The 21,357-nt window shown below is 32.0% G+C and overlaps 1 protein-coding gene across 3 annotated transcripts in view; it reads left to right on the top strand.

Annotated features, from left to right (window-relative positions):
- Window positions 1-292: 292 nt before the first annotated feature.
- LOC143256673 (uncharacterized) overlaps window positions 293-21,357 on the top strand; it is a 55,486-nt gene continuing 34,421 nt past the window's right edge. For 2 of the 3 annotated variants that reach the window (XR_013031433.1, XM_076514182.1), the window contains exons 1-5: window positions 293-447; window positions 7,642-7,754; window positions 14,056-14,186; window positions 16,308-16,428; window positions 19,610-19,684. Coding sequence is in view for 2 of the 3 variants with exons in the window: in XM_076514182.1 (XP_076370297.1) it covers window positions 7,654-7,754; window positions 14,056-14,186; window positions 16,308-16,428; window positions 19,610-19,684 (428 nt within the window). In the remaining variant the exon portion in view is untranslated. The remainder of the gene's footprint in view (window positions 448-7,641; window positions 7,755-14,055; window positions 14,187-16,307; window positions 16,429-19,609; window positions 19,685-21,357) is intronic. The other variant, XM_076514183.1, reaches the window with a different exon arrangement.

Below are 21,357 nucleotides of genomic sequence, written 5' to 3'. Positions count from 1 at the left end.
ACTCATATAAGCAAACAAAGATTGAAATCCTCTTGACTTCAAAATAATAAAAATCATGCTGAAAGATTTCTGTATTAGGTATCATAATTTTAAAAAATGAAAAAAGTATGATCAAAATTTAAGGTAACAAAATCTTATTTTGTGTTAAGATTAAGGTGATTAAAATTTATTTTAATATGTTGATATCCAATTACTTAATTTGTAGTTCATTAAATATAAAACGAAAAAATTAAGTGTGAGCTTTATTAATTTACAAAAATAATAATATTTGGAATGGTCCCCTATAACTTCTTATAATATTACCGGGCTTTATTTGATATGAGGGAGGTGGTTTGAATTTTTAGTGCTGTTAGGTTTGCGTATAACGTCGATTTGTTATCAGATTTGTAAACAACAGACTACAATAAGTTAATTAAACAGTTTGATATTGTATTATATTCAGCACAGGTGAGTTTATGGTTTTTGTTTCTATAACTTTGATACATGCAGTTATAACATTAAGGGCTGGCTATTGTAAGTCATGCCAGTTGTTAAGCCTACTAGTAGCTGTTAAACCTCACAGCAGTACTTGTACGTAGACTGCGGTAACATTCTCCATTTTCTTTGTTCGTGAAAGGCTTAGTGGTAGAAGTAATAGTGCTGAGTCATTTCGTTAAGAATTCAAAGAATATTCAAACATTATAAAGGAAATACATTAATTTTAAGAGTTGATGATCACATAAAGGGACAGGATATAATTTTATTCCAGAAAATAAGTTACTTTTAAAGTTTAATTTTTAAATGAAGTATTTTATGCAGTTTGTGTTCGGCGCTGGTAGTGGTAGGAAACTGGATGTCCTTGACTTAACGTGATTTGTTCTTGAAGTTTCAATTTTTTATTATTATTAACTGCGCGTTTTTCATAACTTTTATTTATGAGTATTAATCAAAAGATTTGCCAAAATAACTAGATTTAGCAGATTTATCAAAATATGGTTTTGGACATAGTGATAAATATGTATGATATAATACAGTAATTTTCACTGGTTCTTGAATAAGGTAACCCATTATGCTAATGTGATAATAGTAGGCAAATAGTATTTTAAAAGAATAGAGGCTTTACATACTATTACTTTTCATAATGCCTCTTTGATTAGCTAAGCCATGATCAACTTACATTTTCAGATTTATTTTCCCTTGTTCTGCTTTACCTTTATGCATTCAATTTGTCTTCCCTCCATCTTTATCATTGGAATTTTACCTGATCCATTACCTGTTGGGCCAAACTTTCCAATTAAATGGCATTCGTTTTGGACAATATACTGTGGACCAATTTTTTGTCATTTTTTACCTGGCTGTTTAATAATAGCTTGTTAGTTTCTGCCTTTACTGATGTTTGGGAGGCCTTTACATTTTTCTAGTACCACAAAGCAATATTTCCTGTATATCATTTTCAATGTTTTGCTTCTTTTATACTGCATCTTTTTTGCCCAACAATCATCATTGGCTGAGACTTTAGTGAGGTTTTGTTCCATCTGAATCAATGATCCTTTTGTACTTGGTTTTCTTTCTGGACTTGTTTTCACTTGCAATTAATATTTTTAGATGCCTATCTTATAAATGCTTCTTGCACCCTTTTCAACTGCAATTTTCTACTTCTCTCTCTTAACCAATATTTTCTTTATTTCTTGCCTGCTTTCATCCCTCTTGCTCTTGCCTATTGAACATCTGTTCTTCCATAGGTCACCATTCTTCAATCTCCTCAGTGTATGAGAAGAATACATGCTATTTCTCTTTCAGAGTCCCTGTTGCATTATATAGGAATTCATCAGATGACTGGTGGTGTCTCCTGGAGTATATTCAGTAAAAATGTACATCAATTAAGAATAACAAAGTGCTCATATCATCTCACCTATGCAGTTTCTCTCCCTCCTCACTGAGTAGATCCTTGACACCAGATTCTAGTTTTTGGGATGTTTCAAAGGTGCATCAACACATGTGAAGTGGTATGGGGTGAGGCTGTCATTGTAATGCAGGTCAACTCTCATATACATCACTTATGCCACTTGTGTTTTCTTTCTGTAGTCTGAGTCTGCTAGAGTTGTATTATGCACATTATAGATGAACCCATATTACATGACTGTAGTGCCCTCCTTATGAAGCTGCGATGAGTCCCATAGAGTTGAGGTAACCATCCAAGAAAGTGTTAATACATCCCAACTAAACTATATATATTGGCTGTCTGACTGCTTGTGTAGAAATACTTGGATAGCCATATTAACTTACCTCTACACACATTTCCACTTGTACTTCTAACTTCCTGTACACCTTTTTTTTTAACTTGTTAAAAGAATTAAGTACTTCGAGTGCAAGTACATTGGGTTTGTTTATTATTCATGGAGAATTGTTGCTTTTCCATTTAATGGAGGTCTTTTGCCACAATGTCATCATGCAGTAGTGTAATTGCAGTTAAATTAGGTGGGAGCTGCCTTAAAGCTAGTGGCATACATATATTCCTGAAAGATACAGGAGGAAGCAGCTAAACTGTGTGAGAGTTGAGTATTTGTGAGAAATACATTTCCAAGTGAGGAAAATTATAACTTTACAAGTTGACAGTGGATGCTATCAGCAGGTTGCCTAATGTGTGGTGAAATTCAAAATGAAGGATAGTGGCAGGTAATATCAGTTGTTCTGCCATAAACAATTTCTCTAGATAGTTTTCAGAGTTTATAAGAAAGTTATAATTATTTAAAGTTTGATTTTAAAATTTAGACTATGAACAATATTCAAAATATTTTGAGTATTTTACACTCAGAGTATTACAAGACAGACTTGGTGTATTTATAAACAAGTCCTTAGTAGCAGTATTTCTTAAATTTGATTTTTTGTGTATGAAAGACTCGTAATATTTACTTAAAAATCTACCAAATTTTTTGTGAAGATTTTTAACATACATGTGCAAAGGTGTATACAAATTCTTGTATTTTATACCAAGCCCATCACAGAAGGATTAGAAAAGACTGGCACAGGAATTAATTGCACAAGTTTGTCCTTGGTGACTTTCAGTGTTAAATATGGAATTTGTCATAAATCAAATATAGGTGCTGACTGTTCTATCCATGATGCTCCTGTTTGTGCCTTTGGTGTCACACAACTATGTTAACAAATACTGATTACTCTTGTAGTTTGATTAGCCCTCTGTATTAAGAGTGAATTCAATAAAATGTATATTAAAGTAATAATAATTTTGCTACTAAACTATAAGCTGGAATTTTAACTTGCTTTTTATGGAAGATGAAAGATTGAATTTAGAAGAAAAGATACTTTTTAAATATAAAAACAAAAAATAAAACAACTGAGCAAAAGTCAGTTTTGTTGCAGCATGGCCTGCCAACAGTTCATTAGTGTTAAAACGATATAATGATATTTCCATTTTTAATAATTAAAAATAGAAATGAAACAAAATTAAGCAAAGGCAAATATAGGTGTGATACATTTTTCTATTTATTGGAAACATATTACTTAGTATTGCATCATCTTACTTATTTGAACCCAGTGCTCTGAAGGAACGTTTCTTCCCTCATCTGCCCTTTGTACCTCAGTGTGTGTCAGTGAATGGTGCTGTTTACTTTGAGTTCATAGCTATTCCTAGTTGTTATGTCAGGACAAGGGAAGAGGAGAAAAATTGATCTGAATGTCATGTTTTTAAAGAGCAGTGGAGTGTGGACTACTTTGTTATTGAATCATTTCACAAAGTTTTGTGCTTAATATGCAACAAGACTTTTGCAGTGCTAAAAGAATACAACATTCATAGACATTACCAAACCAAGCATTCGTCAGACTATTCTTAGTTCATGGGAAAGCTACATTCAGACAAATTCGAAACCTTGGAACATAACTTACCATCACAAAAGTTTGTATTTAAGAGAAAGTAAGCCAAGAACGAAGCTGCAAAGGTAAGTTTCTGAGTGGCACACCTGTTAACTAAGCGAGGAAAACCATTTATTGATGTAGATCTAATTAGATTATGTATGGTTGAAGCAGAACCTAAAGAAATGTGCCCAGAAAAAGTAGACTTATTTAAGACCATTAGACTTTCAGGAAATACAATTGCTTGTAGAGTCAAGGACTCTGGAAGCAATATTGTGTCTCAGATGAAAGACAAGGCCAAAGAGTTTGAATGCTTTTCCATGGTACTTGATGAGTCAAAAGATGTGACATACACTTCACAGATGCTGTTGTTTATTTGTGGAGTCAGTATTAATTTTGAAGTGATTGAAAATGCCCTCACCTGTGGTTGTTCCATGCATACTGTGCACAGAAGCTTATTGTGACATACACTTCACAGATGCTGTTGTTTATTTGTGGAGTCAGTATTAATTTTGAAGTGATTGAAAATGCCCTCACCTGTGGTTGTTCCATGCATACTGTGCACAGAAGCTTATTGTGACATACACTTCACAGATGCTGTTGTTTATTTGTGGAGTCAGTATTAATTTTTAAGTGACTGAAAATGCCCTCACCTGTGGTTGTTCCATGCATACTGTGCACAGAAGCTTATTGTGACATACACTTCACAGATGCTGTTGTTTATTTGTGGAGTCAGTATTAATTTTTAAGTGACTGAAAATGCCCTCACCTGTGGTTGTTCCATGCATACTGTGCACAGAAGCTTATTGTGACATACACTTCACAGATGCTGTTGTTTATTTGTGGAGTCAGTATTAATTTTGAAGTGATTGAAAATGCCCTCACCTGTGGTTGTTCCATGCATACTGTGCACAGAAGCTTATTCTTCAAAGAGGTAAATCCTTAACTTGCTACAACCTGGAATGGAAATGGCTGAAGTGCATTATAACAGATGGTGGTAAAAATGTGTGGTGAAGGAGAATGTTTAGTTGGACAGATTTACAAAGCTGTTGAAAGTGCAGATTGTTCCAAGCCTATGGTTTTTCACTGTGTAGAAAATATGTGGATTATAATGTCATGAAACCTGTAGTTTCAATAGTGAACTTCTTTTGCTCTTATTGACTCAAAATTATCAATTCCATGAATCTTTGGCAGGAATAGAAGCAACATATCCCAACTTCTACCACACTTTAGTTTGATGACTTAGCTATGTGAAGGTTGTAATTTTTTTAGCTTACTACTGAGGTTGAAATTTTCTTAAATGAAACAAACTGCCTTCAACTGTTACAAAGAGTTAATGGTTTTAGAAATTAGCTTATTCTGTAGACTTGACCATGTACCTGAATAAATTCAGTCTCAGATTACAAGGCAGAACCATGCTTAACTGTAATATGTACATTGAGGTGAAAGCATTTCAACAAAAACATTCCTTTTGAGTCCCAATTAACGAGTTGCTTCACACACTTTCCATGTTGGGAAAAGTTCAAGCAAGAAGTGGACTCCCAATTCCCACTCAGGTTTACGCAAGATATCCTTCCTGGCCTGAAACTACAGTTCAAGGAGCATATATCTGATCTTCATGTGAGTGCAACAGAAATAACCTTCTACAAAGTGTTGTTGTGTTATTGATAAACCACCACTTATGTTCAAATGGAAGTGATTGATCTGCAGTCCATTGATGTGAAGGGCAAATACAAAGAATGGAAACTGGTAAAGTTCTGTCTTCCAAGTGATCAGTATGTTCATTAAAGAAAAATTTTGCTCATGGATTCATTTTAGTTTTTGATAATATATGTTTCTGTGAAAAAACATTTTCAAAGATGAAGTGAAATCTAGTTACAGATCAGACTTATCTGATGAGTCTTTGCAATCACTTGATGACAGGGAACACTAATTTGAATATCAATTAAGTGTAATTTTGTCAGAAAAGCATCAGTTTCATGCTTCTCACTAATGCTAACAAATTGTGCATCTTAAGTATTTTCAGTATGTGCTCTTATGAGAAATAAATTATTGACAATGTATTCTGATCATTTATGCATTCCTATTTAGTTGTACCATGACCCCTGTAACCTGTGAAGCCTAAAAAGGTCTACCTCTCGGCTCTTGGAGGCCGGTATGGCCAGGTGGGTTAAGGCGTTCGACTTGTAAGCTGAGGGTCACAAGTTTGAATCCATGTTGCACCAACTATGCTTGCCCTTTCAGCCATGGGGGCTTTATAATGTGATGGTCAATCCTACTAGTTGCTGGTAAAAGAGTAGCCCAAGAGTTGGTGATGACTAACTGCCTTTCCTCTAGTCTTACACTGCAAAATTAGGGATGGCTATCCCAGATAGCCCTTGAGTAGCTTTGTGCAAAATTCAAAACCAAATCTCAGCCCTTATCAAGGTTTGGAGGCTCCTGAGCTAGTATATAAGAATCTCATATCTTTATTTGGCCGAGATATGGCTTATGTACTAAATCAAACACAATGGCTGTTCAAATCTTTTCAGTTGTTGAAACGGCCCTTTATATACTCTTACTACAGAATATGACACGAATAATCATTCAACAACTTAGAATGCTCCAAGAATGATTTTCCCTGCTATTTTAATGTGTGAAAAGGATGCCACATTCTTTTGAACTAAGCTTTCATAAAGTTGTCTTTAGTGTGCTTGAAGTTGTCATATTTTTCAAATCTAAATACATCTGAGTTACCAAGCTTAATAAATGGTAGTGGAATTCTGTGGTATCTGTTTAGCTGTTTGATTTTTTGGTTATTCAGCTATATATATATAAAATATGAACATTTCCATATCCTCCACATTTGAAATTTTAAAAGGCTTAGCAACCTATGTCTAGCAGCAACAGAGTTCAAAGGCCATAGTGAGAATTGTTTGCTTTACCTCTAAATTTATTGTTCTATATTTTGAGAAAAATAAGTTTAATAATCTATTTCTACATAGTAATAATATACATGCATATTGTATTACCTCAAATTTAAGATGCACCCCACTTGTAAAAGGGGATTTTCAGGAAAAAAATTTGGATGATAATTAGAAAGGAGTAAGTATGTTTTAAGAGTTTTAATGAATCAAAAATGTTAATGTATTTAATTTGGAATATAATAAAAGTGCATGAAATATATACAGGAAGTTTAAATATTCATTACAGTAATGTTTATTCCTGTTTTCTTTATTTAATCAGAACACTACTCCAATGTCAATGCAAGTTATGTTAGCTAGGTATGACTGGAACGTCAATATAATAAAAAAAAAAAAATGTAAATATATAGCATTATGAGACAGATACTTAAATTAAACATTTGAATTTTCATGGGGAAAAAATTATTCCCTTTTTTTTTGTGATGGCTACGAGGTTGGTCAAGTGTCAGATCCCACATTTAAGTTATAGTATATAATAGTTATGAGTTTCATTTACAAAGTTTTAGTGATTATGCAAATATTTTAGATTTTTGTTACAAAGAATAGTTTTCTTAATCATAATACAAAATCAGTTTGCATTCAGACGAGTAATGAAATAGACTTTTCACAAACATATCTCTAGTAAAAATATTTAAATCTGATTTTTTTGTATATCAAAAAACTTACAATTTTTGCTAAAAGTCTACCACATATTGTGAAGATACACATGCTGTATCAAAAGTTACAGTACAAGTGTATAGACAAACTCATATATTATACCAAGCCTACAGAGAAAGGGTTAAACCTTTAGGTAACACAGCTTCTGATGTTTATAATTTCACCTTTTCAGAAACTAACAAGAATGGGTGATTTACTTCCAAGAGGTGGTGGACCAATAAGAGGAAGAGGTTTTCCTCGTATGAGCCGTGGTGGTCCTGCTGGTAGAGGAAGACCACCAAGAGGGTAAGTATTAAAAGTAATTTTATTAATGAAGATTAACTGTGATATGTTTGACTGCTTGTAATTAGTATCTATGCTCTTAGTTTTACTCTTTTCCTTGTTGTCAAACAGTGTGAGTTTGAGGGCTGTTTCTTGAGAAATTTCAGCTTGAGCAAGTGCACACTGATGGCACAATTTCTTCTGAGTTGAATGTAAAATTATACAGAGTATGTTTTACATTTGTTTAATTTTCAACCTTGATTCTGTAAGTAAAATACAATGATCATGAATGGTATCAGTGCAAACAGTTATGCCTCAACATTAACCACTATCTGGATGTGAAATTGCATGTTATCTGTCTGATGTGGCTGATAACATTTTCTGAATATGTATTCAAACACAGAAAATGTTCTTGTTTTCATCAATTGCACATTTTCAATGATACTGCTGTTTGTTTCTTGTAATGCTTGCCAATAGCTTGACTGAGATTTTGCATCCCTGTTGTAAATGATAGGTAGCATCCAAATTTATCCAAACTAGAAAAATTCTGATTAGTGTGAAATGTTTGTTTCATTTTTTATTTCATGAATTAGTTTTGTTTAAATTTTGTTTTGTCATTCATTGAATAATATTTTATTGTTATCCATGCCAAAAATAAACATGGTAATCTGTAAAAACAAGAAACAAGTGGGAAAATGAACTTATGATTTTGTTTTTGTTTTGTATATTAATATTTTGTTGTATTACATTTATTTAATTTAAAACTCACAAAAGAATTGAAATGATCATTATTGAATTTTGAGTTGTGGAAAAGTGACTTGGTTTAGCTTAATCGACAGAATACTTACCTGTTTTTAAATCTGAGGAAAGAAAAAGGAAAAATGTTATTAAAAATGAATTACCACATTATTCACCATTGTGGATCCATTCCATAAGCATGATATTAGGTATGAAGATGGGCTTTGTTTATGGGAAGAGATGTTAAAAAAGCAACTTAATAGCAAGTGTTGCTGGTCTTATATTTAAATCAAAGGTTATGAATATATTATAAAAATAAATTACTGCACTGTACAAATAAAAACTCTCAATTCCAGTTTATGACATTAAAAATGTGCATACATGAATACGTAATATGATAATTTTTCATTTTAGCCTTTTTAAGATACAGAAATGTAAGATAATTTGTTTAACTGTGATTTATGGCTCATAGATACTTGTTTATGTAGCCATGCCAGACCATTCTCTTTACATCTTGAGGAGAATAAATTTCAGCTGTAACTGGGTAACTCTGTTCACACTAGTTACCCTTCTCTGTTTTTAAAACTCAACAGTGAATGATATATTGAGCCTGCTCTTTTCTTTATAATTTTGTGGTTAGTGAGAATTGGAATTCTTATTTGTATAAAGCAGATTTTGTGTTTTCATGAACAGTACTGAGAGTATAGTGAACTAAGATGTTAGTAAAAAGTCTTTGTTCCCTGCTTAAGTACTGAACAGTTAAACTTTTTGTTAAGTATACAAAAAGAAATTTGCATGGATACATATGATGCTAAACTAAATATTAAGTTTTACAAACAACAGGACGAGAGAGCCAAATATAACATTAAAATAATTGGTAGATTTTGCCAGATATATCTAATTGTATGAAGGATAAAACTGGTCTAATCATCCCTATATCACAAATGCCTTTAAAACCTCTTTAGGCAAATTGTAAAAGGTTTGAAATTTAATTTCTTAAAATCATAACTAATCATATATGCATATATATGAAAGAGGGACAGTGTGTGTATAGCATGTTTAGGGATGACAAAGGACCTATTTGTCCATCCTGACTGTCCATTCCACTAGCCAAACAAAAACTATTAAATAAAAAAAAAAAAAATAGTTTGCCCTTGTATATCAAGGTTTCATTTAAATGCACTTAATTTATTGTCTCCACTAAATCTGAAGGCAACTCTTTCCACTGGCCAAACAAAACATTTGAAAAATAAAATTGTCTTAACTAGAGATGGTTTTTACCTCATCTAAATCTGTGTTTGTGTCCCCTAGTTTTCACTGTTAAGTAAAAGAAATGTTGATGCATCAACATTATTAATTCCTTTTACAGTCTTAAACATTTCAATCAGATCCCCTTTAACTACTTTTTCAAGAGAAATTCATATGAAAATACTTCCATCCCAGGTACAATTTTAGTAATCCTCCTTTAAACTCTTCCAATAATTCAATGTCTTTTCTAAGGTAAGGGAGCCTAAGACTGAACACAGTACTTCAAATGTGGCCTAACCAGTGATCTATAAAAGGTTGCTACAACCCTTAGGTTGTGATTTTGAGAGATTTATCAGTGTACTTCTGGTCATTTGATTATAATACATTTTTTTGGGTTGGTGTTAGTCTAGTTTTTTGTTGGGTCTGTTGGAGTTTTACTTGGTTCAGGCCTATTCCAGTACCCTATGGCCATTTGGCTTCTGCTTACCCTTTTCCATTGTGTTTTTTCTTTTGTGACTTTATTCAGGAGTTGTCTTGTTTGGAAAACTGTTTTGGCTCTCCATTTTATTTTCAATCTTCCATCCTGTACTTTATTCATTTCATACATGGTACAGATTCAGTTTGTCTTTGTGATGTGGAGTTTTTGATAGCAGGGCTTTCATGCATTCTCCGAGTCTTTTTTTTTCTGAGGACTTTTTTCTTGTTTTACTCGTTTGTCTTAGATGTCTATCTCTGTCATCTTTAGTGGTTCTTAGGCCATCATTGCATGCATCTCTAGACTGTCTTCTTTTCACCTCTTGTTGTCATGGCAACTTGTTTGGTTCCTCAAGACCTTGGATGCTCCTCTTCCTCCATCAGATCCAAAATCTGCATCAAGCAGGAAAGTATGGAAGGGGTTAAGTCCAGCTCATTCTGGAAAGGTGCCTTCTAATGATATGAGGTTTTCTGCAACTTCTTCAGTGGTACCTGTGTACATCTTCCTGTTGTTTATAGTCATAGCAACTCATTGTGGGATCAAATTCCAGATTATTGTACCTGATGGCAATGGTTCTCATTATTCTATCTATTAAAGTGCAAGAGAACCCTATTTTCTCATTCTCAAGATGCTGGAGAAGTTGATATGGGAAATTCTTTGTTGGATGGTGCACCCTCACTGATACCAGACTGGAAAGTCAATTTTATGTGGATTCCTGGAATTCCATCTTTTTCTTCATCATCTGGATCATTTTTTTGTAATTTGTGTAAATCCAATTTAAAAATGTAGGGAGGGGTGTCAGTCCATGTTACCATGATGTTTCGTGTATTTGCTATATTTTGTGCAACCAAAGGGTCCAACATATAACTACAGTGTGACTCCTTCAAGAGCTGCTCTTAGTGTAACATTCCACTGCACGTGTATTGTGTGGTATAGCTATGGCTGCCTCCATCATACCCAAGTAAAGATGGCAGTTTGTCAGGTAAAGTTGGAATAGAATCCATCAGAATCCACTTATATAATTCTCATTCCAGCTTCAAAAACATAAGCAGTTGACCACCCTATTTTCATATGTTGATATGCACTCCTGGCCATAATCTTAAGGGCAATGAACATAAAGAAAAATATGCATTTTGCATTGTTAGACTCAACTACTTGTTTGAATAGAGCTTCGAAAGATGAAAATAAGAAAAGGAAAAATAAAAATAAAAAACTTTTTTAGCATTTAATAGGGAAAATATGAACACTTTGAAATTAGTCTAAATACTAGTTGGTCAAAAGTTTAAGACCATACCAAAAAGAAGTCCTAAACAGGGTAGGAAATGCCCAGCAAGAGGTTTCAGTAGTTAGGTGCACGACCATCATTGCGAATAACTTTAAACATTTGCTTTGGCATGGTTGATATTAGCATTTGCTGAAAACTGGCTGGAATGTTATTCCAGGTGATGAAGGTGGCTTCACGAATTATCATGCACTGTTTGGAATTGACATCCATTTCTACAGACTTCCCTTGCCTTCCACCCCCAAACATTTTCAATGGGGTTCAGTTCGGGCGAACATGCTGGATTTTCCAAAAGAATCATTATTCTTCATGAAAAAGTCTTGTCCTGCAGGAATGGTGGATTGCAGCATTGTCCTGCTGAAAGATCCAGTCATTTCCACACAAATTAGGGTCTTCAGTCAATAAACATGCTCTCTCCAACATGCCAATGTAGCCAGCTGCTGTTTGATGTCCCTGTATAACCTGAAGCTCCATTGTTCCATGGAAGGAGAAAGCACCCCAGATCATGGTGGGATATCCTTATCGTGCCAGTAACATTGGAATCCATCTTGACCATCCAGGTTAAATTTTTCTCATCAGAGAACAAAACCTTCATCCACTTTTCTACGTCCCATGTTTGGTGCTTCTCAGCAAAGTTTAACCAAGCTCTTTCGTGATGTGGAAGGAGGTGTGGCCTTTGAAGACGTTTACGGCTTTTAAAGCCTTTCTCTCATAGATGCTGTCTTATTGTTCTTGAGTTGCATTCTGCATCCGTAATGGCCTTAATCTGATTCGACGATTGGCTGGTGTCTTGCCGACAACCCGTCGAATCCTCCTGCTCAATGCCGGCAAAATTTTCTTGGGCCAACCATTTGAAATTCTTGTTTCATATCTCTCAGGGTCTTTTAAGAAATTTGCAACAGCAGTTTTACTACACCCAATATCACCAGCAATAGTAAATTGAGAGAAATCTTGCTTTTGCAGCTCGACAATTCTGCCACATTCAAACTCTGTCAACTTTTTAGCCTTTGCCATGTTTTTACCCAATGTAACACAGGAGATGTCAGTGGGAGATTTTTATGTTCATTGGCCTTAAGATTTTGGCCACAGTGTATTTATTAGATATATTGAACCATTTATTCTAAACTGAGCTATGAAACTTGGATTAAGCTGGTCAGCTTAATTTTGACAGCTGAATGAAGACATTCTAGCCATGTATTGTAATGTAAATGGACACTATTTTGAAAGCTGTTCATTTTCAACTTCAGACAGGAACTTGGCTGGTTTCGTGTAGGTAATAATAGGGTTATTTACTTGGTGAATACAATGATTGACTATTTATTGTTCATGGGTAATAAACCAGAAAAGATCTCTTTTACTGAGGAGAAACAGTGAATCTTTCACTGATACAATGTACCTGAAAATATTCATGTTTTATGTCCCCAAAAATTGTTCAGAATTGCTCTGAGAGCATCTAATTTTCCCACTGAATTTACTCATGCTCTGCAATATTTGATTTAAAAAAAAAAATTCTTGTTGACACCCCTGACAACAGCAACTAAATGTACTGTTTATTTGTAAGTGGGGTTATTACCTTGTAATATAGTGCAGAACATTATACTGTGTTATGAACTAAGTCATTTCCTGTGGGCAGTTTTAGTTGTATGTGCCTTAGATTCATCTCAGGAATCAGGATTGTTATGTTTCTTCCCACACCTTATAGTATCTTGCATATCTCTCCAGTATTGAACAACCTGAGTTATTGATCTAACCACACTAAACACTTAGTTTCAGGTCTAGTATTCTAGGTGGTTAAGACACTCGACTTGTAATCTGTGGGTTGCATGTTCAAATCCCGCCACATCAAACATACTAGCCCTTTCAGCCATGGGGGTGTTATAATGTGATGGTCAATCTCACTATTTGTTGGTAAGATTAGCCCAAGAGTTTGCAGAGGGTGGTGATGATTAGCTGCCTTCCCTTTAGTCTTACACAGCTAAATCTGGGACAACTAGAGCAGATAGCCGATATGTAGCTGTGCATGAAATTGTAAAACAAAGAAACACTTAGTCTCAGATGTACATATGTTAGAAAGTGGACATTTAAGCATTCTGCTATTCTTCCCACCTTAGTGGCATGTTAACACCAAGCAAAGGATTGACATTTCTTTCATAATTACACTTAAACTACAAGCAGAGTTTACAATTTTATTTCACCAAGATGAATAAGTACATTTTTTACTGTATGTTTTAAAAAAAGGTTTTAACCACAATAATGAAAGTTTTACATTTCTTGAAAATAAAAATGCATTAACACTGATGTTCAAAGACAAAATTGTACCAACAAATTAAAAAATGATGGAATAAAATAAACTTGTTAGCATTCTTTCATATATTTGAAAAAATAATTGTTGAATGAATTCCAAATTATTCAGTAAGAAAGTTTTATTTTTATAGTTTGAATTGTTTTCTAAAAAAAATATTAAAGCAATAAATATAAATTTGGTTATCTCTGATTTCTAGGTCTGGGTAACAATTTTGTACAACACTAACACATTAAATCATTATTTGCAAGAAACAAATCATTTTTGACTATTGTTTTAGGGGAATGTTTCCACCACGTGGAAGAGGAGGGCCACCTGGTGGCCCTGTAGGCAGGGGTGGACCACCTACAAGAGGAAGACCACCATTGCGTAGGGGACTTGGAGGTCCTCCTGGTGTTATGCGAGGAAGAGGTTTGTGAAATACTTTTTAAGTTGCATGAATTCTCATTTGTATATATGAATTTTTCTATTTACATACAGAATCTGCTTTTTAGCCCTCTTGCAACAGGAGCCTCTCTAAATGCAGTTCTTTGCAGGTCACTGTGTTTGTTTCAAAATTTAAATTCCTTTAATTTCAATATTTGAATAAAATTAATATTTATAATGTGTCATAATTTGAGGTTTAATTTTGTCCATGTTTTAAGTTTATTTCAAAGTAAACCTTTTAAAAAGTGCTTAAACTTCATATGTATTGTCATGTTATCAGCAAGTTATCAAAATTCTCTACTTTGACACACTATTTTCAATGGCAGTACTGTAGAGTGTGTCTAAACATGTATCCTTAGATAACTTATTGACTTGTTTGTTTCAAAGTTCTCTGAATGAAATAAGAGTTGAAACAAGCAATAACTTTTTCTACCCATGACAGCTGCCATGCCCACCTTTAGTAGATATGTTTGAGGTTTATGGCCTATACATAGATGTATACTTTGTGTGTAGTCATTGGAAAGAGGTTATTTCATACTCTAATCTGACGATGTTTATTTTGAAATTTGTGTCATAATTGTCACAGTATATAAAATTGACTATAGTATGGTTGCTGTTTGATGGACAATAGTACTTATAAATGGTTGTTTCTTACTAAGTATGTTATAGTTAGAGACAAGCTTTAAATTGCATTTGGGTCTTACTGTTATGTTTTAGGTAATTATATACTAGTTACAGTTTAAAATGCATAATTAAAAGCTTTAAACATTTTTAAAGTATACATCATACCTTGCTTCTGTTCTCAAGGCTTAGGAAAAATCATGCTGAAAAGAAATGTTGCCAAATGGGGTTGTGTATGTGAGCATTTACAAAAGATATGAACTTTATACCTTAGTTTGTGACATGCACTACATAAGCATAAATTGAAAGTGTAATATGTATCGAGGGCACTGTTGAATGTGTTCAGATAAATAAGTGGTAAAAGACAAGGAAGGAAAAATAAAACATTAACAATAAACTACATGAAAAGAAAAGGAAAAAATTTTAAAGATATTCTGTAAAAAGACACTAAAATATGAGCTTTAATTTTCTTTTTCCTACTTTAATTACTTCATTGCATTCTATTTTGATTATTATAGCTAGTTAATGATAGGGTAGAGAAAATGAAAAATAAAATTTAAGTATTTGCCTTAAAATACATTTGATATTGTATTAGGTAGTTTTAGAGATTATGAAACTAAAATATGAAAACTTTAAGATGAAGAAAAGTGTTATGATACTTAAAATGAAAATAACCCTGCACCCTGTTAATAGTTTGAATGGGGGTGAGTACAGTAGAAAAATAACATGTTTAGTAAAAATATTTAATCATAAAAGTGTTATTTGTATATAAGGTACTTATGATTTTTAATGAAATCTTACCAGTTTTTGAGAAGATATAGAAATTTTAGAATTACTCAGTGTGTCATTTTACAAGTGAAATTTGGAACTCAATTTCTGAAAATTGCATGAGTCTGTTATGAAAAGGTTAGAAAAGAAAAAACTTTAGTATTTTACTAGTTTGGTGTTGACATCTGTTAGTGATTAGTGTGTGTGTGTGTGTAAGCATTGACAAAATATATGAACTTCGTGTCTTAGCTTATAATGTGTACTATATAAGCGGAAATAAAAACTAGTTATAAAAATATTAAATTAAATTGCAGTAATTTCTTTTAATGTTACTTAGATTTGAACAATAGATAATTCGTTAAATTAATGACTACTTATTGAAAGAACTGAAGCCCAAAAGTCAATGATTATTCAACATTTATTTTCTGTAAACATTTACTATAATTAAATATTGTACATAGGTATTTTGTTACACATTTCAGGTAATTAAAAAATATTACGAAGTAAAAGTCATTTAAAACAAATGCAGATAGATTTGTTGTATAGAAGAATATATACTTACTAATTTTTTACATTATTTATATATGAAACAAAACTTACAATTTTCTTTGTGTAATTATATTTATTTTGCATATGTTTATGTTAATCTGAGATATGTTTTAGTCATATAGTTTGTCCAGTACTTTGCCTAATTTTTATATTTGTCTTGGTATGTAGCACCACGTGGGGATGGAACGTTAGGAAGGAGACCTTGGGGAGGGCCTCCATTAGGTAGGGGTGGGCCTCCATCGAAAAGAGGACGCTGGGAAGAATCTGGGGGATATCCTAGTTATGACAGGTAACTTCTATTAAGCTGTGTTAAACTTTTGATCAATAAATTTTAAGGGAATAGTTTGGCCTTTAATTTGGATAATTTAATCATAAACAGTGCTTATCTCACTGTTCAGAATTCTTTACTATCTACAAGAATGTGGTTATTATCAGATCTAGTTGTCTGTGTGGTGATTAGCAATATGGTAACATCATAGAATTTTTGAAATTAATATCAGTAGTTTAATTTTAACATATCTAAAATTTTTGTTATTTATGTTGAAAAATTTGAATTTGAAAGTGACTTTTTTAACAAAGGCTTCTTTTTCTAACAATAAGAAGACTAGATATTTTGTATATTTGTACAGAGTAATTGGTTGCAAATTTAAGAATGCAGACAAGTGTGAAACCAGTAATGATCTATTATGATCTATATATGCTTTTTATAGACTGAAATTTTCATCAGTGATGGTTTTTACCAAAATATTTTCATGTGTATTTGTTTTTATAATATTTTGATAAATATTCTCAAGATTAGAAACTTTATAAATGAAATTCATTCTAAAAGTTGTTCTACTTAAGGGTGTATATCCTACTACTAGTTGAAGTTATGATTTTCTTTTCAGTACACCCATTTCTCAAAGCTTGTTATCCTGTTTCAACCAATCTTCCATTTTTTTATGTAATTTAAATTAAGTGTATTGTGTATTTCACATTAAATCAAAAGTGTCAGTAGTTTGTGTGAAGTTTCATATGACTGCAGAAAATAGATAGGAAAGTGGGAAATCGAACTTTCATGTGATCTAATATAAAAAATACTTTTGTGCTTTATGCTGCTAGTTAAATTATAGAATTGATGGAGTGCTCTTAACATGAATTTTATAGATGTATTATTGTTTGTGTTAAGTACTTGTCACAACACAATGGTATTTTTGCTAATAATAGATTGCTAAATATTTGCTGTTATGTAATCTATTTTTGTTTTAGCCGACCTAGTTAATGACAGAAAAAAAATTGATACAGAAAAGTAACAATAAATTTATTTTATTTTTTCTTAACATTGATAAATTTCATATTTCAAATGAATAGGCATAAATGCCATAGAGATACACCTTAATAATATCTAAGGTTTTTGTACAATGCAAGAAATAAGTGTAGAGTTTATCTTGGAAGAATGATCATATTTAGTTATTCACTCTTACAGTAAACTATCAACTGTTTCTTTTAGGTAATGTTAAATTGTTATTTAGTGTTTACCTTGTTTGTTAGCTGTGTCATATTGCTATTTTTACCTCTACACAAATTTTTCTACTGTTTGGATATTAAGCTGGTTACATAATGTAAAGAAATAAAATCAGTTTTCCTTTAAATTAATGAAATTTGTTTAATTTTTTAATACTTTACAATTTTTGGTGAAAGGCATGTGTGGGGGAAAAAACTTACAAAAAAAGTGGAACAGGTTTAACTTTTGAGTTTATAATGTGACATACACAAAGTGTTTGAGTGGAATATTGTAATGTGATTTTTTACTGTTATAATAAAGATAGTTAAAACATCTAGTTATTCTGTGCTGTTTATTACAAAAAGTAGTAAAATAAAAAAAATAGCAGTTATTGGACAATATTTAGTTCACCCTTGTGTATGACAGTTATAATTTAGAGAAAAGACAGTAGTGTAAAGTAATAATAAACATGGTTACCAGACATGAACAGCTTTTAAAAACAAGCTATCAATTATGCATTTTAATAATTTTTAATGTATTTTACAAGATTGATATAAAGTTTAATGTAATAACCATGTGAAATATAGTGAAACAGATCACATAGAATGGGATTTTTGCCCTTTGAGAGGTTTAACACTAAAGTTTCAAACTGTATACAAAATGCATTTTGTATAAACTTCTGATAACTGTATTTATTGCCTAGCTTATGGTAATTGGTTTATAATGAATGTTTTTTTATGTTGCTGAGAGAGAAATTATAAATACTATTTTTTACTTACTGGGAGTGAGAAATTCATGGGTGATTGACTAAGAAGGTAATGGTTAAAAATAATAGTGAAACTTCATGATCTTTTAATGAAAAGTATATTTAGTGTATTGTGTGCTTTACCAGTTATAAACTTTAAACCTAAAGATTGACTGTTCAGAAAAAATCAGTCATACAGTTGGAAAAGAACATTAAAAGTTTTTATGTATATAGCTGTTTTGAGAACAATCTTTTTATGCGTATAAGTTATGCCTTTTTATTTATATATACTGTTTTGTGAGTTGTATCCATTTTAAATTTGGACATGCAAACAACTATAACTTGTCCAAGTTTTAATAACAATGTCCAAATCAGTAAAAAAAAATTTGAATTTGTAAAAAAACAATTCATTTGAGTACTGTATTTTCCTCCAGAAACATTCAGACTTGATATCATTCAATGAAGCTTTAAGGTAGAATACATTTTTCTAAAATAATGTAAAGGTATAAGGTTAGTTTTTACTATGTGTGAAGTAGTCTTCTGAAGTGTAAAAGGTTATTTATCTGCAAAGTATCAGGAATACTTGTGATAAAATTAGAAAAAGTTATACAAATAGTTTAAAGTTAAAATTATTATAAGTTGTACATATTGTTTGTATTTATTTTTTTCAGAATAATACTCAGAAAAATGTGAATATTTTCATAACGTGTGTATTATACATATATACAGAGCTATAACTAAGTAACGTGTGTGATCAGTTGGAATTACTTCAAATATTTTCTTTAGTTTTAAATGTTGCACATACAACAGCTGTCAAAATATTCAAACAACCCAATTTGGTGTTTCATTGTAAGACTTAAGTGAAGTAAGGTGAAATTTGAATTTATTTCTTGAGAAATACTTATTGAACACAGTATACAAACATAAGTACCAGGCAGGTGTTGTGTTTTACAGAAAACAAAATCCAAATTCAATGTGACTCTGCACTGCACAAACCCATCTGGAAAACAAAAAAACTACTGCCAGTAATTAATACTATAATTATAAACATATCGGCAGCTATTGAAAGTAGGTGTGTTTTTGTATGGGTTGCAAGTAGTCCCATGGTTTTTATCATTCCAGAAGTGTGTGGCTGTGGCTGAAATTATCATGAAAACAATTTTTAAAAATTTGAATTAAGTCAGTTTAGAGGCTCTGCTTAAGGTTAAGATAATTCCTGAATTAGCTGTTTTCTATTGATAGTTTCGGCCCGCCAGATCACCTGGAGTCAAGAGAAATTCTTCCTTCAAAGAGGATTCCCGTTCATTGCAGTGCAGGGTAAGGGTTGAGTTTGGTATTCCAGTATCTAGATATTTTGCCACAGTTTTACAAATGGGGAGTATCTTTGTTAAAATTTTTGAAAAGTCAATGGACTATTAATGTTTGTGATTACTAGTAATGTTGATTATGTGTTCATAAATATTCTATACAACAAAAAATACTCAGTAATCTATTAAAAGTTCTAAAATATTTTTATAAATATAAATTGTCTTTTGATTTTTTAAAACAGTTTTGTTACAATATACAAAAACAATAGTACATTACTGTTTTGAATCAAATACATTGGAAGTTAACTCTAAAATGACCTGTTTTGTATTTTTTGCTGCTATTGGACTTTATATATTGCATCCCATTGAGTATTTTCTGTGTAAAACACACATCACATTACCCGTAGTTTTTAAGGAAAACAAAGGATCTGTTTCAACAAATTTTTAAACTTTATTAAGTAGCTTACAAAGCATCTTTAATTAAAGCTTCAAAACTTTCCCACCCTGATATAAGACTAATAGGCCTATAAATTAAAAAGAGCAAAGATCCTCACACTAAGCTCTGAAGTATGCCACTTGTGATATTAATCCAGTTTCACTGAACTCCTTTGATAACAACCATTTGCCTTCTTCCATTTAACCAATTTCTTATTCAGTGATTTATTCTTAACCACCAACACCTATGCCATTTTAGGGTCCATCCTATGAAATACTTTCTGAAAATTTTGATACACCAAATCCCTACTCTCAGCTACATAAGCAGTAACTTCAGTGAATGTTAAGACTATTAAGGCAATAATTTCACATAGTTAAAACCAAGTAGATTAACCAACAAATTTTGAACTTTTATTAAATGGCTTCACAAAGCATCTTAAATCAGTGGCTGAGATATTCAGTCTTTAATTCCTTTAAAAGCTTTAGGAAAATATCTTGTCCAAGAGATCATCATTTTTAAACATCCCAGTGTTTATCAGCAAGCTCAGAATTTGACCATAACTGCTTGGGCATCATTCACTGCACAAGTTGCAAGGTGTTAGAGATTTACATTCAACATGTTATTAAACTACTTTATATTTATGCTATACCAATTTGTGTTAGTGTAAAATCTCAGCTGATAATCCATATTTTAATAGTAGACAAATTTTTAAGTTATTAATTTGGTAAGGTAATATTTAAAAGTCCTCTTGTGTAACAATTTTCTCTAAGCATTTCATTTTTTCTTGTTTTATTCACTTCCCTTCCAATAAGTACGAAATTAATAAATGTAAACTACTCACTAAAAAAAAAATCATTGCTCAGACAAACCATAATTTTTAAAGCCTTCAGTTTTGTTTTGTTGCAGAGTCCATCATATAGAAAATGAGGCCACTTCTGTCACATCCTCTCTTTTAGGTTTTGTTAATTGCTCATACATTTAATTCTATAACCAATAGAAAGCCAAGGGTTTCATCTATCAAATGACATATTGTATTACTTTGTTTTTGAATGGAGGATTGTCAGTTTCTTTGTTAGTATAAGCTTTGCTCCCATGTGAAAAATAACTAGCTTGGTTGAAGTTATAATGCCACTCGTTGCATAGTGAGAAAGTCAGAACATATCTGAGAGTTTGGGGAAATTGCTTTTTTCCATTTTATTATTCTACTGTCTTTCCATTTAATGCACTACTACCATTAGTATAGAAAA

This window comes from Tachypleus tridentatus, chromosome 7 (assembly GCF_004210375.1).
Source record: "Tachypleus tridentatus isolate NWPU-2018 chromosome 7, ASM421037v1, whole genome shotgun sequence".
Taxonomy (NCBI): Eukaryota; Metazoa; Arthropoda; class Merostomata; order Xiphosura; family Limulidae; genus Tachypleus; species Tachypleus tridentatus.
This window is presented reverse-complemented; position numbering and strand designations above follow the sequence as displayed.